At 68.8% G+C, this 15,346-nt stretch overlaps 1 protein-coding gene across 1 annotated transcript in view; it reads right to left on the bottom strand.

Annotated features, from left to right (window-relative positions):
• The window catches only part of APBB1 (amyloid beta precursor protein binding family B member 1), a 36,798-nt gene extending 21,702 nt beyond the window's left edge, over nucleotides 1-15,096 (bottom strand). Inside the window, exons 1-2 of the mRNA XM_065423664.1 lie at nucleotides 14,550-15,096; nucleotides 554-759 (exon numbers count right to left, since the gene is read on the bottom strand). Coding sequence (XP_065279736.1) covers nucleotides 554-759; nucleotides 14,550-15,096 — 753 coding nt within the window. The remainder of the gene's footprint in view (nucleotides 1-553; nucleotides 760-14,549) is intronic.
• Nucleotides 15,097-15,346: the final 250 nt, after the last annotated feature.

Genomic DNA, 15,346 nt, shown 5'->3' on the forward strand with positions numbered 1-15,346 from the left:
ACCCGGGGTCTGGCCTCCCTGGCCCCAAGATGGACCTGACTTAGGGGTACGGTTTCTGTACCTACAAGCTCTGTTTTGGACTGTGTTCCTGTCGTCGAATAAACCTTCTGTTTTCCTGGCTGGCCGAGAGTCCCGGTGAATCGCAGGAAGTGGGGGGTGCAGGGCCCTGACTCCCCCACATTCTGTGACAGGCCTCCCCCAGGGTTAGGGGGTGTCTGTCTGCCCCCGAAGGGGTATCGCCCTCTGCCTCATGGGGGGGGGGGATCCTGGGGCCACCTGGAGATAGGGGGACACTAGGGCAGCATCTGTTTGTCCCCCAAGGGGTCGAGGTTCCCCAGGGCACTTGTGGCATCGCCCTCTGGATCCCAGGGGTGGGGCAAACCTGGGGCACTGGCAGCGTCTCCCCAGGGTGGGGGGGGTCCCTGGGGCACCGGCAGCATCTCCCCAGGGTTTGGGGGGGTCCCTGGGGCATGGGCAGCATCTCCCCAGGGTTTGGGGGGTCCCTGGGGCATCGGCAGCATCTCCCCGGGGGGGGGGTCCGTTGGGCTCTCACCTGCTGCTCCTCGGTGGGCGTATTCCCCTGGGAGTCACGGTCGGGGCCGCGGCCCCCCTCGCCCTGGCCCAGGTCTGCGGGCGGCTCCCACTGCGTGGTGCCCGTGGGGATGTGCCAGTAGTAGGTGCCCGATGCATCCTGCACCCTCACCCACCCGGCAGGCAGGTCGGAGTCCGTCTCAAAGGCGTTGCGGGCCCAGGAGGCGTCTGTGGAGGGAAGGGGTGTGAGCAGGGCCGGGCAGCCCCGGGGAGTCGGGACGGGCCAGAGCCGGGGCAGGACAAGGCCCCAAACACTGGCCCAGGCCCCAGCACAGCCACAACCCCACCGCCCTGCACCTCACTATGCCCGCTCGTCCCCCCGGGCCAGCCCTCAGCTGAGCCCCCCTGCCCCCCAGACCTTTCCAGGGGGGCTGCTTCCCGGGGCCAGCCCCAGCCAGGCCTGGGGCTCTGGCTGGATTGACTCGCACGGTGCTACGGGATGCCCAGCGCCCGCTCGCTCGGGGCCCAGCCAGGCCCCCACCCCCTTACCCCCCATTTCCCGGCGGGGACGGGGTCGTCGCCTGCAGCCCAGGCAGCGCGTGACAGGCACCGGGCTGGGAACAGCCCCTGCGGGGCCCCTGGGAACAGCCAGGAACCCGGGGCCCCCGTTACAATGATGGGCAGTGCCCAGTCGGTGCCTCCTCCGGACGGCACCAAGTCAGATGCCTCTGAGCCTCTGCCTCCGAGCCCCTGCCTATGACACTGTCCCTTCGTCGTCGTTCCGCAGCCAGACCCAGCCGAGCCGGGCACCAGACCCAGCCGAGCTCCGGCCAGACCCAGCCGAGCCGGGCACCAGACCCAGCCGAGCTCCGGCCAGACCCAGCTGAGCTCCGGCCAGACCCAGCCGAGCCGGGCACCAGACCCAGCCGAGCTCCGGCCAGACCCAGCTGAGCCGGGCACCAGACCCAGCCGAGCTCCGGCCAGACCCAGCCGAGCTCCGGCCAGACCCAGCCGAGCCGGGCACCAGACCCAGCCGAGCTCCGGCCAGACCCAGCTGAGCCGGGCACCAGACCCAGCCGAGCTCCGGCCAGACCCAGCCGAGCTCCGGCCAGACCCAGCCGAGCCGGGCACCAGACCCAGCCGAGCTCCGGCCAGACCCAGCCGAGCTGGGCACCAGACCCAGCCGAGCTCCGGCCAGACCCAGCCGAGCCGGGCACCAGACCCAGCCGAGCTCCGGCCAGACCCAGCCGAGCCGGGCACCAGACCCAGCCGAGCCGGGCACCAGACCCAGCCGAGCTCCGGCCAGACCCAGCCGAGCTGGGCACCAGACCCAGCCGAGCTCCGGCCAGACCCAGCCGAGCTCCGGCCAGACCCAGCCGAGCCGGGCACCAGACCCAGCCGAGCTCCGGCCAGACCCAGCCGAGCCGGGCACCAGACCCAGCCGAGCCGGGCACCAGACCCAGCCGAGCTCCGGCCAGACCCAGCTGAACTCCGGCCAGACCCAGCTGAGCTCCGGCCAGACCCAGCCGAGCCGGGCACCAGACCCAGCCGAGCTCCGGCCAGACCCAGCTGAGCCGGGCACCAGACCCAGCCGAGCCGGGCACCAGACCCAGCCGAGCTCCGGCCAGACCCAGCCGAGCTCCGGCCAGACCCAGCCGAGCCGGGCACCAGACCCAGCCGAGCTCCGGCCAGACCCAGCCGAGCCGGGCACCAGACCCAGCCGAGCCGGGCACTGTGAGCATGGGGGATGCAGCTGCCTGCTCCTTCCCCGGCACGCCCCAGCGCTGACTAGGAGCTCCTGCCGCCAGCTGCCCCCCCCCAGTCCACATACAGGGACAGACCGACAAACCCAGCTGGGTCCCACAGGCCCCCCACCCCGCCGGGAGCGCAGTGCCTCCCCCCGCCCCCCGCCGGGAGCCACAGCGCACCCCCCACACACCCAGCCAGGAGCCGCAGCGCCCCCCTCACCCCCCCGGGAGCCGCAGCGCCCACCCCACCGGGAGCCGCAGCGCCCACCCCACCGGGAGCGCCCCCCCCCGCCAGGAGCTGCAGCGCCCCCCCCCCGCCGGGAGCTACAGCGCCCCCCCCCCCGCCGGGAGCTACAGCGGCCCCCCCACACACCCAGCCAGGAGCTGCAGCGCCCCCCCCCCACCGGGAGCGCAGCGGCCCCCCCCACACACACCCAGCCAGGAGCCGCAGCGCCCCCCCACCCCCCGGGAGCCGCAGCGCCCCCCCACCCCCCGGGAGCCGCAGCGACACCCGAAGCATCTTGTACCGAGTGGGGGGTGTTGGCCGGCGGGCACGGCCCAGGAGCCCTGCGGTGAGCCCAGAGACAGGGCGGGGGGGGGCAGCGTCTGCCCAGAGCCCGGCCACTGCTCAGGCTCCGTCTGACCCGAGGCCATGGCTGCCCGTGACAGCCCTGGTCTTCGTCAGCTTCCAGCCTCCTCCCGAAGCCAGCGCCCCCCCCCCCCCCCCCCGCCAGCCTTTGTCCTCTGCGCCCCCATGGGGGGCACTTGTTGATTTTGGTCAGTTTCTCAGTCCCCCCAGACAAGCAGGTGACCCCCCCCTCCTCCAGTGCTCCTCACTCAGTCCCTTCCCCACGCTGGGAAACAACACGGCGCACTGGGGAAACTGAGGCACACCTAGGCATCATACAAATATTACCAACAAAGGCCCATGTTGCCCCCCTGCCCTGAGCCCAGAGACTCAGGCTTGGCTGCAGCCTCTTCCCAGAAGGCCTCTGTGACGAAGTGGGACTGTTCTTGGTGTTTTCTCTGAATACTGTGTGTGTGCCTCAGTTTCCCCTATGCATGTCTCTTTGTTCTCCAACACATTCAGTTGGCACCTTTGCAGGGGAGGGGCCCAGGCCATCAGTTGCCAGAAGGCAGGGTGTCGGACCTTCTCTGTGCAGACACCATCACACTGGCCCTCTAGGGCTCTGCAACAATCACACCCCCTTATCCCACCACCTAGAGACTTAAGACATGCATAGGGGAAACTGAGGCACCCACACAGTGAGTGTGACCTGGAGGGGGCTGATGCCCTGCAGGGGGGGCCTGATGGGGCCTGTTCTGGAGCCTGGCGGGGACACAGATCATGGAGCCCCCCACCCCCAGGCCTGTCTCCCCACAGCACAGAGCCCCCGGGCCGGCCTGTCCCCCACAGCACAGAGCCCCCCCCCCGGGCCTGTCTCCCCAGAGCACGGAGCCCCCCCCCGGCCTGTCCCCCCACAGCACAGAGCCCCCCCCCGGGCCTGTCCCCCAGATCACGGAGGCCCCCCCCCAGGCCTGTCTCCCCACAGCACAGAGCCCCCCCCCAGGCCTGTCCCCCAGATCACGGAGCCCTCCCCCCCAGGCCGGCCTGTCCCCCCACAGCACGGATCCCCCCGGCCATCCCCCAGAGCACAGAGCGCCCCCCCCAGGCCGGCCTGTTCCCGCACAGCACGGAGCCCCCAGCGCAAACCAGCCAATGCTCCATTGTCCTTAGACACCACAGCCCCCCCCCCCCACCGCCAGTGAGCTCAGGGCCCCGACATGCCAGGCACCCCACAGACCCCCCCGGCCGAGGCCCTGGGCGTGGTACAGTCTGCGTGGACGGTCCCTGCACACCCAGACAGAGGTCGGGGGGCAGAGGGCTGGATCCCCTCCCCTCTGCGCAGGGGGAAGCCCGGCCCGAGAGCCCAGCCCTGCACCCAGCCACGTCCGAGCCCTGGGCCTTGGCCCCAAAGCAGCAGCAAACAAACCCTGAGCTCTGCCGGCGGCTGCCAGGCCCCGTGACGCACCCCGAGAGCTCACCCTGCCTGGGGCTCCTCCGGGGCTGGGGCAGCGTCCGTGGGCGCTCCCAGAGCCCGGCTCCCGGCTCCCTCGCGGGCGAGCAGCCAGCCAGCGACGGCCAGGCAGGAATCCGAGCTGTACGTGGGGCTGGCAGCCGGTGCCACCCGCCCCCATGGGCACAGCTGGCCAGGAGCAGCGTAACCAGCCTCGTGCCTGGCTCTGCCGCCGCGCTGCGCCCTCCCCAGCGCCCTCCGGCTGCTTCCCCTGGGGCAGGGGCCCTGCTGCAGCCGGGCTCCACATCCACCCTGCCCCCCTCGAACCGAGCTCCCTAGGGGGGTCTGTGTTGCCTTCGGGGCAATGGAGCATCAGCTGGTTTGCGCTGGGGGCTCTGTGCTCTGGGGGACAGGCCAGCCCGGGGGCTCTGTGCTGTGGGGGGACAGGCTGTGGGGGGGGCTCTGTGCTCTGGGGGACAGGCCTGGGGGGGCTCTGTGCTGTGGGGGGACAGGTCTGGGGGGGGCTCTGTGCTCTGGGGGACAGGCCAGCCCAGGGGGCTCTGTGCTGTGGGGGGACAGGCCTGGGGGGGCTCTATGCTCTGGGGGACAGGCTGGGGGGGGCTCTGTGCTCTGGGGGGACAGGCCAGGGGGGGCTCTGTGCTCTGAGGGGACAGGCCTGGGGGGGCTCCGTGCTCTGGGGGACAGGCCTGGGGGGGGGCTCTGTGCTGTGAGGGGACAGGCCCGGGGGGGGCTCTGTGCTCTGAGGGGACAGGCCTGGGGGGGGGGGCTCTGTGCTGTGGGGGGACAGGCCAGCCCGGGGGCTCTGCGCTGTGGGGGGACAGGCCGGCCCAGCGCCCGGAGGTATCCCTAGTCTCTGGTTACCTGTTCTGTTCATTCCCTCTGGGGCACCCAGCCCTGGGCTCCCCCCAGCCCTGTCGGTGCCCCTCACTCCCAACCCGCAGCCCCTGCTAGCCGAGCCCTGGGCTCCCCCCATGTGACGTTACTGACATAACCTGTGACCGTATAGATCATTGTTGCAAACACTGTTGTATATTTGCAGCAAATATTGTACAAAGGTTGTCGCGTGAGGTGTCTATGGAAAGGTTGTGGTTTGCTGGTTATGATGATGCTGTCTGTGTGCGTGTATCATGTTTGTAGTTGAAGTTATGAATATTGGCTCTGTACTTGTATCTCAATGTGTTTGATTCTAAGTCGCCTCAGGGAAGCATTTGGTCGGCTTCTGGAGAAGGGGCTATTCTCAGTAAGTGCCCAGTCAAGAAACACTGAACTGACAATGGACTTTGGGAGACTCCAATCCACATCTGAGCTTTCCTGGGAACCTTCAAACTAACATGTGAACAATGGCGTCGGCCTGTAAAGAACTGAGTCATGCCGGGACATGTGACGCCAGACTCCATCTTGCTGCTGTGATTTTCCGCAGTAAGAACAAAGGGGTCCTTCCATGGGCAGAGAATATAAAACGGCAGCTGCCTCATCTCCATCTTGTCTTCAATCCTGCTTCTTACCTCTGGAGGGACTTTGCTACAAAGTGAAGCTCTGAACAAAGGCCCGAATGACCCATCCCAGCTGGGGATGTTCCAGAGACTTGATTTGAACCTGTGGTTTATTCTATCGCTGCTGCAAGCCTGAACCAAGAATTTTGCCATTACTGTGTGTGTAATTGATTCCATTTAACCAATTCTAGCTCTCATCTCTATCTTTTTCCTTTTATGAATAAACCTTTAGATTTTAGAGTCTAAAGGATTGGCAACAGCGTGATTTGTGGGTAAGATCTGATTTGTATATTGACCTGGGTCTGGGGATTGATCCTTTGGGATCGGGAGAACCTTTTTTCTGTTACTGGGGTCTTGGTTTTCATAACCATTCATCCCCATAACGAGTGGCACTGGTGGTGATATGGGGAAACTGGAGTGTCTGAGGGAATTGCTTGTGTGACTTGTGGTTCGCCAGTGGGGTGAGACCAACGTCCTCTCTGGTCTGTCTGGTTTGGTGCCTGGGTGTGCAAAGGACCCCAGCCTGGGGCTGACTGCAAGCCCTGCTCTGAGCGATTGGTCCTGCATTGGCACGCTCAGTTGCGTCCCGCCAGAGGCAGCGTCGTTACGGGGGGTAAGGTCGATGGCTCCTGTCTGACCTGGAAGGGACCCAGGAGTCCTGACACAGCTTAGCGAGGCGACTGCCGGGGCCCCAGCTCGTCCTGTGGGTGCTGCGGCCCCAGGCCCCCCGCTCCAGGCCAGGCCCAGCACCCCCCTGGCACTGACTGGGCAGTGGGAGCTATGGGGAAGGGCGTCCATGGGGGGGGCAGCAGGATGTGGGGTCCGTGCAGGAGAGGCAGGAGGCAGAAGTGGGGGGCCTGCCCAGGAGGGGCTGTGGGGCAGCAGGGAGGCGCTGTTTCCAGCAGAGACAGTCGCTAACAACAGGCTGGTGCTGGCTCTGTGCTTTCACGTGGGGCTACCAGTGCCCACCCCAGACGCATTGGGGGGGGCTGGGGGGGGCCATGGGGAAGGGCCCAGCCCCACAAGGTCACAGACTGCAGCAGGCCTGCCTACTGCCCCCACCCTGCACCCCGCCTGTCCCCCACCACACCCCTGCCTGTCTCCCCATCCCTTCATGCCCCACACCCTGCACTGTGCCCCCTGCACCAGTGTCCAGCCCCGAATGGCTGGCTGGGACTGGCCTGGGGCTGGTTTTCATGCAGTGGACGGGGACCCCCCCGGACGGAGGGAACCCAGGGACTATGGCTCCCTGCAGCAGGGCCTAGCTGGACAGATGCAGTGGGGCTGGGAGCCAGGACTCCTGGGTTCTCTCCCTGGCTCTGGGAGGGGAGTGGGGGCTAGTGGTTAGAGCAGGGGGGGCTGGGAGCCAGGACTCCTGGGTTCTGTCCCCGGCTCTGGGAGGGGAGTGGGGGTTGGTGGGTTAGAGGAGGGGGGGCTGGGAGCCCGGACTCCTGGGTTCTCTCCCGGCTCTGGGAGGGGAGTGGGGCCTGGTGGGTTAGAGCAGGGGGGGCTGGGAGCCCGGACTCCTGGGTTCTCTCCCCGGCTCTGGGAGGGGAGTGGGGGTTGCTGGGTTAGAGCAGGGGGGGCTGGGAGCCAGGACTCCTGGGTTCTCTCCCCGGCTCTGGGAGGGGAGTGGGGGTTGGTGGGTTAGAGCAGGGGGGGCTGGGAGCCCGGACTCCTGGGTTCTCTCCCGGCTCTGGGAGGGGAGTGGGGGCTAGTGGTTAGAGCAGGGGGGGCTGGGAGCCCGGGCTCCTGGGTTCTCTCCCGGCTCTGGGAGGGGAGTGGGGGTTGCTGGGTTAGAGCAGGGGGGGCTGGGAGCCAGGACTCCTGGGTTCTCTCCCCGGCTCTGGGAGGGGAGTGGGGGCTGGTGGGTTAGAGCAGAGGGGGCTGGGAGCCTGGACTCCTGGGTTCTCTCCCGGCTCTGGGAGGGGAGTGGGGGTTGGTGGGTTAGAGCAGGGGGGGCTGGGAGCACGGACTCCTGGGTTCTCTCCCGGCTCTGGGAGGGGAGTGGGGGCTAGTGGTTAGAGCAGTGGGGCTGGGAGCCAGGACTCCTGGGTTCTCTCCCCGGCTCTGGGAGGGGAGTGGGGGGCTAGTGGTTAGAGCGGGGGGGGAGGGGGGGAGCTCTGTCCCTCCCCTGTGCACCCAGAGCTCCGCCCCCTGGGATGAAGTGGGAATTTTGGTAACATCTTTATGAGTGCCTCAGTTTCCCTCTGTGCTTTGCATTGCTATGCAGGGAGCGTAAAAGGTTAAAAGCTGCTCTGGGGGGGAGGTGGTGTCACTGTGACAAAGTGAGACTGTTTTGTCTGAACACTGTGTATGCCTTAGTTTCCCTATGAGTTACTCAAGAGGGGATGATTGTCGCAGAGACCCCTAGAGGGCAGGTGGGACTGCTGACGGGCTGCAGAGAACGGCCGACACTCGACACTCGTAGCCTGGCAGCTACTGGCCGGGCCCCCTCCTCTGCAAGGAGCGGGGGGGGGAGGGGGTTGGTGCAGCCCAGGTGACCGTCTGGACCCGGAAAGGGACAAAGGACGGAGGAGGGCAATGGGTGTGATGGAGGCCGGGCAGCTGGAAGCGAGTCAGTCTCCTGGTTGGGGACTCAGGTCGAGGACCCAGGGCCCTGCCCCTCCCCCCCCCGATGGACTTTGCCGAAGGTCCCTGATCTCGGTGCTACCAAGCTCTGTTCTACGCTGGGTTCCCGACGATAATAACCTGTCTGTGTCACACGCGGACGGGGAGTCACGGCTGGCTGCGGTGTGGGGGGCAAGGCCCTTTGGGGGTGAGGCTCGCTGCGGGGAGCTCCCGGGGTGACCAGGGGGCTGAACGCTCCGAGGTCAGACCCAGGAGGTGCCGAAGCGGAGCAGGGTCCTTGCCCTGGGACAGGTGCCCTGGGAGATGTCACTGCAGAGGTTCCTGTCTGACTCCTTCCTGAGCGGTGCCAGAGCCCAGCCTGGGCGCCAGGGACACACGTGCACTTGGCAGGGGCCACGCTGGCGCTGCTCAAACTCAGCCGCTCCCAGGATGTGCCGGGCTCGGGGAATTCAGGTAAACACATTCCAGCAGGGAGCCCAGCGCACCCGAGAGCGAGGGGAGAAACACCGGCCTGGAGCCGGCCCAGGTACACTCCACCCCGGGCAGAGTCACGGACAGGCAGGACGAGGGACAGGTGGACCCAGCAGGGCTGCGGTGATGGGGCAGGAGGGGAACACAGAGCGGAGCCGGCTCAGCAGCTGGGTTCGGTGCCAAAGGTGCTCGGCCGGGTTTCTTGCCGACGAGCCTGGTCCCCGTGCCCCAGCTCCGTGGTTACAGGGACACTGTGGTGGGCTGGTCACCCGCTCCGGCCCTGAGGGGCTTAAAACAGCACGGGGGGCGGGGTGGGCTGTGGCTGGAGCAAGCAGCTCCCAGGCTGATGGGGAAGCAGCCTCAGCTGTGGCCATGCCCCAGTCAGGGCCCGGCTGGCCCCTATAAGAGGGCCGTGGGCCAGGAGACTCTCGCTCTCCCTCTCGCCTCTGGAGAGGGAGGGCCCAGGCTGCCTGGGAGCTGAGGAAGGGACCGAGGGCGGAGCAGGGCCAGGGAAGGGCCGGGGCGCTGGGGAGCTCCCCCCTAGCCGATCCCCAGGCTGCTGGGAGCTGAGGAAGGGACCGAGGGCGGAGCAGGGCCAGGGAAGGGCCGGGGCGCTGGGGAGCTCCCCCCTAACCAAGCCCCAGGCTGCTGGGAGCTGAGGAAGGGACCGAGGGCGGAGCAGGGCCAGGGAAGGGCCGGGGCGCTGGGGAGCTCCCCCCTAGCCGAGCCCCAGGCTGCTGGGAGCTGAGGAAGGGACCGAGGGCGGAGCAGGGCCGGGGCGCTGGGGAGCTCCCCCCTAGCCGAGCCCCAGGCTGCTGGGAGCTGAGGAAGGGACCGAGGGCGGAGCAGGGCCGGGGCGCTGGGGAGCTCCCCCGTAGCCGAGCCCCAGGCTGCTGGGAGCTGAGGAAGGGACCGAGGGTGGAGCAGGACCGGGGAAGGGCCGGGGCACTGGGGAGCTCCCCCCTAGCCGAGCCCCAGGCTGCTGGGAGCTGAGGAAGGGACCGAGGGCGGAGCAGGGCCGGGGAAGGGCCGGGGCGCTGGGGAGCTCCCCCCTAGCCGAGCCCCAGGGTGCTGGGAGCTGAGGAAGGGACCAAGGGTGGAGCAGGGCCGGGGAAGGGCCGGGGCGCTGGGGAGCTCCCCCCTAGCCGAGCCCCAGGGTGCTGAGGAAGGGACCGAGGGCGGAGCAGGGCTGGGGAAGGGCCGAGGCGCTGGGGAGCTCCCCCGTAGCCGAGCCCCAGGCTGCTGGGAGCTGAGGAAGGGACCGAGGGTGGAGCAGGGCCGGGGCGCTGGGGAGCTCCCCCCTAGCCGAGCCCCAGGGTACTGGGAGCTGAGGAAGGGACCGAGGGTGGAGCAGGGCCGGGGCACTGGGGAGCTCCCCCGTAGCCGAGCCCGAGGCTGCTGGGAGCTGAGGAAGGGACCGAGGGCGGAGCAGGGCCGGGGCACTGGGGAGCTCCCCCCTAGCCGAGCCCCAGGGTGCTGGGAGCTGAGGAAGGGACCGAGGGCGGAGCAGGGCCGGGGCGCCGGGGAGCTCCCCCCTAGCCGAGCCCCAGGCTGCTGGGAGCTGAGGAAGGGACCGAGGGCGGAGCAGGGCCGGGCCGGGGCGCTGGGGAGCTCCCCCCTAGCCGAGCCCCAGGGTGCTGGGAGCTGAGGAAGGGACCGAGGGCGGAGCAGGGCCAGGGAAGGGCCGGGGCGCTGGGGAGCTCCCCCCTAGCTGAGCCCCAGGCTGCTGGGAGCTGAGGAAGGGACCGAGGGCGGAGCAGGGCCGGGGAAGGGCCGGGGCGCTGGGGAGCTCCCCCCTAGCCGAGCCCGAGGCTGCAGGCCGAAGGAAGGGCCCCCTGGAGGGTACGAGGGCTGCAGAGGGGCAGCCCCGCTATAGGGAGAGGAAGGCAGCAGGTCCAACCCCCCTTGCCCGTGATGAGGGGCTGCCCCTGCAGTCTGCCCCAGGGCGCGGGGGCGAGCTGGTGCCTGGCAGTAGCCTACGACTGAGGTGAGGTGGGGATAGGGGGTGGGGGTTTCCCTGGTTGGGGAGACCCAGAGACGGTGGGGTTACTGCCAGGGGGCAGCACCCCGGCGTGCAAGGGGCACCAGGTCCGGGAGGGACACGGGGGCCAGGAAAGGCGGGACACCGGGCTGCAGAGGGCGCGCCAACGGCTGGAGAGCTAATTCCCAGAAGGTACCAGCAGGAGGCGCCGCAGGGGTGAGTCCCGCACGGTTACAGACACGAACACACGTGTGCCCGTCCCAATGGGACCAGCTCAGTCGGCAGGCGCCTTCCCGCCGCCCCTGCCAGGCCACGTCCTGGGACTTCTCTGCCTGACACACACAAGCGCCGCGCTCCCCTCCCGACGTGAGCCCGCTGGGGCTGCCAGGTGCCCGGTCGAAAAGGGACCTGGCGGCTGCGGTCGGCATCACGGGTCGGGCTGTGACAAGGCCGCTCGGCGGCACAGCGGGGCAGAGGCGGGCTCCTTGCCCGGCTCCACGCGGATCCTGGAAGCGGCCGGCCTGTCCGGCTCCTGGGTGCAGGGGCTTCAGGGCAGCTCCGCGCGCTGCCCCAGCACTGGCTCCGCAGCTCCCATTGGCCGGGAAGTACGGCCAATGGGAGCTGTGGGGGCGGCGCCTGAGGGGACGGGCAGCACGCACCACGCAGGGCTGCCTGGCTGCGCCTGTGCCTAGGGGCCGCCCATGCCAGCTGCTTCCGGGAGCTGCGTGGGGCTGGGGCAGGCAGGGAACCTGCCTTAGCCCCACTGCGCTGCCGACCAGGAGCTGCTCGAGGTAAGCGCCACCTGGCCAGAGCCCACGCCCCGCACCCCCTCCCGCACTCCGAACTCCCTCCCAGACCCTGCACCCCAAACCCCCCACCCTGGGTCGGGAACTCCATCCCAGAATCTGAACCCCCTCACAGACCCCGCACCCCCTCCTGCACCCTGAACTCCCTCCCAGGCTCCGCACCCCCTCCTGCAACCTGAACTCCCTCCCAGACCCCGTACCCCAAACCCCCTGCCCTGGGTCGGGAACCCCAACCCAGAATCTGAACCCCCTCCCAGGCCCCGCACCCTGAACCCCCCACCCCGGGTCAGAGCCCCCTCCTGAACCCCTCATTTCTTGCCCCACCCCAGAGCCCACACCCGCAGCTGGAGCCCTCACCCCCTCCCTCTGCCCCAGCTTGGGGAAAGTGAGTGAGGGTGGGGGAGAGCTAGCGATGGAGGGAGGCGGGATGGAGTGAGTGGAGGTGGGGCCTCAAAAAAGGGGCGGGGTCTCCTGGAAGGGGCGGGGCGGAGCACGGCTGTTTTGTGCATTTAGAAAGTTGGCAGCCCTAATGCCCGACGTGTCACCAACCCTCCACCGCAGCCCTGCTGGGTCCGCCCCCCAGCCTGTCCCTCGTCCTGCCCGTCCGTGACTCTGCCTGGGGTTGGCGTGTCCCCGCTCCCTGCTCCGTCACACAGACCCAGGAGGTGCCGAAGCGGAGCAGGGTCCTTGCCCTGGGACAGGTGCCCTGAGGGGAGATGCTGCCCCAGAGTCCTGCCTGGCGTCACTCCGAGCGGGGCCGGGGCCTCCGGCAGAGTCAGGCGTGCTGGGGGCAGGGGCCCAGAGGGCCGAACCCCGGAGAGAGAGAGCCCCCGTCGGTGTCGCGGTGCCCTGGCCCTATTCACCCCTCCCCCAATGTCCCAGTCACCTGCAGGCAGCTGAGAAAGGTGTTACTGGCACAGGGCCAAGGGAACCGACCCCCCAGTGACGTCTCCATTCGGGGACCAACCAGCCACTGTTTCCCCCTCCCCACCTCCCTTCAGCGGGGCCATGTTCGTTTTACAGCAAAATCCCCGACACGCCCAAGGCTGTCACCCCGATCTGCACCAGCCCTGCCCCCCCCGATCGCCAGGCAGTCGGGCTGTTCCCTGGCCCCTCCCAGACCCCGTTCCTTCGCTGGCCTGCGACTAACGACAGGGACAGAGGCTTTGACAGCAGCCTGCTCCCGGACCCCCGGCCTGGCTCCGGCTTAGCCCCCCAGCCAGCCATGGCCTGGCAGCCAGTAGCCAGGTGCCTGCTCAGTGGGGCCTACCGGCGTCCCGGGGAGCATCGCGCCCTGACGGAGGCTGCGGGCTGGCCCCTATGAGCTGAGGGTGCCTGCGGCCCGGCCCAGTACAGGAGTCACCCCCAAAAGGCCTGGCCGGGACACCCCCATTGATCCATCATACCCCTTCCATCCGTCAGTGCAGAGCTCCGCCCCCACCCATCCAATCGTCAGTGCAGAGCTCCGCCCCCACCCATCCGTCCGTCAGTGCAGAGCTCCGCCCCCACCCATCCAATCGTGAGTGCAGAGCTCCGCCCCCATCCACCCGTCCGTCAGTGCAGAGCTCCGCCCCACCCATCTGTCCGTCAGTACAGAGCTCCGCCCCCATCCATCCGTCCGTCAGTGCAGAGCTCCGCCCCCTCCATCAATCCATCAGTGCACAGCTCCGCCCCCTCCATCCGTCCGTCAGTGCAGAGCTCCGCCCCCACCCATCCAATCGTGAGTGCAGAGCTCCGCCCCATCCACCCGTCCGTCAGTGCAGAGCTCCGCCCCCATCCATCCGTCCGTGCAGAGCTCCGCCCCCATCCACCCGTCCGTCAGTGCAGAGCTCCGCCCCATCCACCCGTCCGTCATTGCAGAGCTCCGCCCCCATCCATCCGTCCGTGCAGAGCTCCGCCCCCATCCACCCGTCCGTCAGTGCAGAGCTCCGCCCCCATCCATCCGTCCGTCAGTGCAGAGCTGCGCCCCACCCATCTGTCCGTCAGTGCAGAGCTCCGCCCCCGTCCATCCAATCGTCAGTGCAGAGCTCCGCCCCATCCACCCGTCCGTCCGTGCAGAGCTCTGCCCCATCCACCCATCCGTCAGTGCAGAGCTCCGCCCCATCCACCCATCCGTCCGTCAGCGCAGAGCTCCGCCCCACCCATCCGTCCGTCAGCACAGAGCTCCGCCCCACCCATCCGTCCGTCAGTGCAGAGCTCCGCCCCATCCACCCATCCGTCCGTCAGCGCAGAGCTCCGCCCCACCCATCCGTCCGTCAGCGCAGAGCTCCGCCCCACCCATCCGTCCGTCAGCGCAGAGCTACGCCCCATCCACCCGTCCGTCCGTCAGCGCAGAGCTCCGCCCCACCCATCCGTCCGTCAGCGCAGAGCTCCGCCCCATCCACCCATCTGTCCGTCAGCGCAGAGCTCCGCCCCATCCACCCATCCGTCCGTCAGCGCAGAGCTCCGCCCCCTCCATCCGTCCGTCAGCGCAGAGCTCCGCCCCCTCCATCCGTCCGTCAGCGCAGAGCTCCGCCCCACCCATCCGTCCGTCAGCGCAGAGCTCCGCCCCCATCCATCCGTCCGTCCGTCCGCGCAGAGCTCCGCCCCACCCATCCGTCCGTCAGCGCAGAGCTCCGCCCCATCCACCCATCTGTCCGTCAGCGCAGAGCTCCGCCCCATCCACCCATCCGTCCGTCAGCGCAGAGCTCCGCCCCCTCCATCCGTCCGTCAGCGCAGAGCTCCGCCCCACCCATCCGTCCGTCAGCGCAGAGCTCCGCCCCCTCCATCCGTCCGTCCGTCAGTGCAGAGCTCCGCCTCTGCCCCGCCCCCCCAGCAGCATCTGGCGGTTCTGCCCCCCAGGGCTGGGCCAGCAGAGAAGCTGAGCGAGCCGGTGGCCCCGCCCGTACCTGTGTCATCGGGGGAGCTGCCAGCCGGGCTGCCCTGGCTGAGCGTGGCCCAGCTGGAGTCCTCGTCGCTGGCAGCGCTGGCCCGCGGGCCGAAGAGCAGGCTGGCGCTCTTGCCGTGTTCGCGGGGGCCGGGCTCCGAGCTCTGCTCCGACTCGGCTGTGACGGGGTCACTCTGTACCGGGGTGGAGTCGCCGTCCTCCTCCTCCTCCTCCTCCTCCTCCTCCTCCGGCCCCCCCCGCGACAGGTCACTGAGCAGCGCCGTGGCGAGGGGGCCAAGCTCATTGCGGTTCTGGTCCTGCTCGGCCGCCTGGCGCAGCTGGTTCTGCCCGTCCTTCACCCACTTGGCATTGGCGGGCTCCTCGCCGGGCGGGGGTCCGGGCCCCAGGGCGCTGTGTTGAGTGGGGCAGGTGCAAGGGCGGTGCCCCGGGGGCGAGGCCTGGCACGGCAGCGTGCCGTTCAGCAGCTCGCTGTGGGGCGCCCGCAGCGCCAAACTCAGCCCCGGGCAGCTGTTGTCATTGGCCAGGTCGCTCCTCTGGCTCAGCGACATGGCCCCAGGCACCCTGAGAAGGGAGAGACACTGGCGTGAAGGCTGGCCTGGCACGGAGCACACGGCTCGGCCTGGCCCCGGGGTGCAGCCAGCCGGGGGACATCACACTGGGTCAGACCAAGGGTCCATCCAGCCCAGTGTCCTGTCTTCCGACAGTGGCCAGTGCCAGGTGCCCCAGAGGGAATGAACAGAACAGGGAATCATCCAGTGAGCCATCCCCTGTCGCCCATTCCCAGCTTCTGGCAAACAG

This window comes from Emys orbicularis, chromosome 1 (genome assembly GCF_028017835.1).
Source record: "Emys orbicularis isolate rEmyOrb1 chromosome 1, rEmyOrb1.hap1, whole genome shotgun sequence".
Lineage (NCBI taxonomy): Eukaryota > Metazoa > Chordata > Testudines > Emydidae > Emys > Emys orbicularis.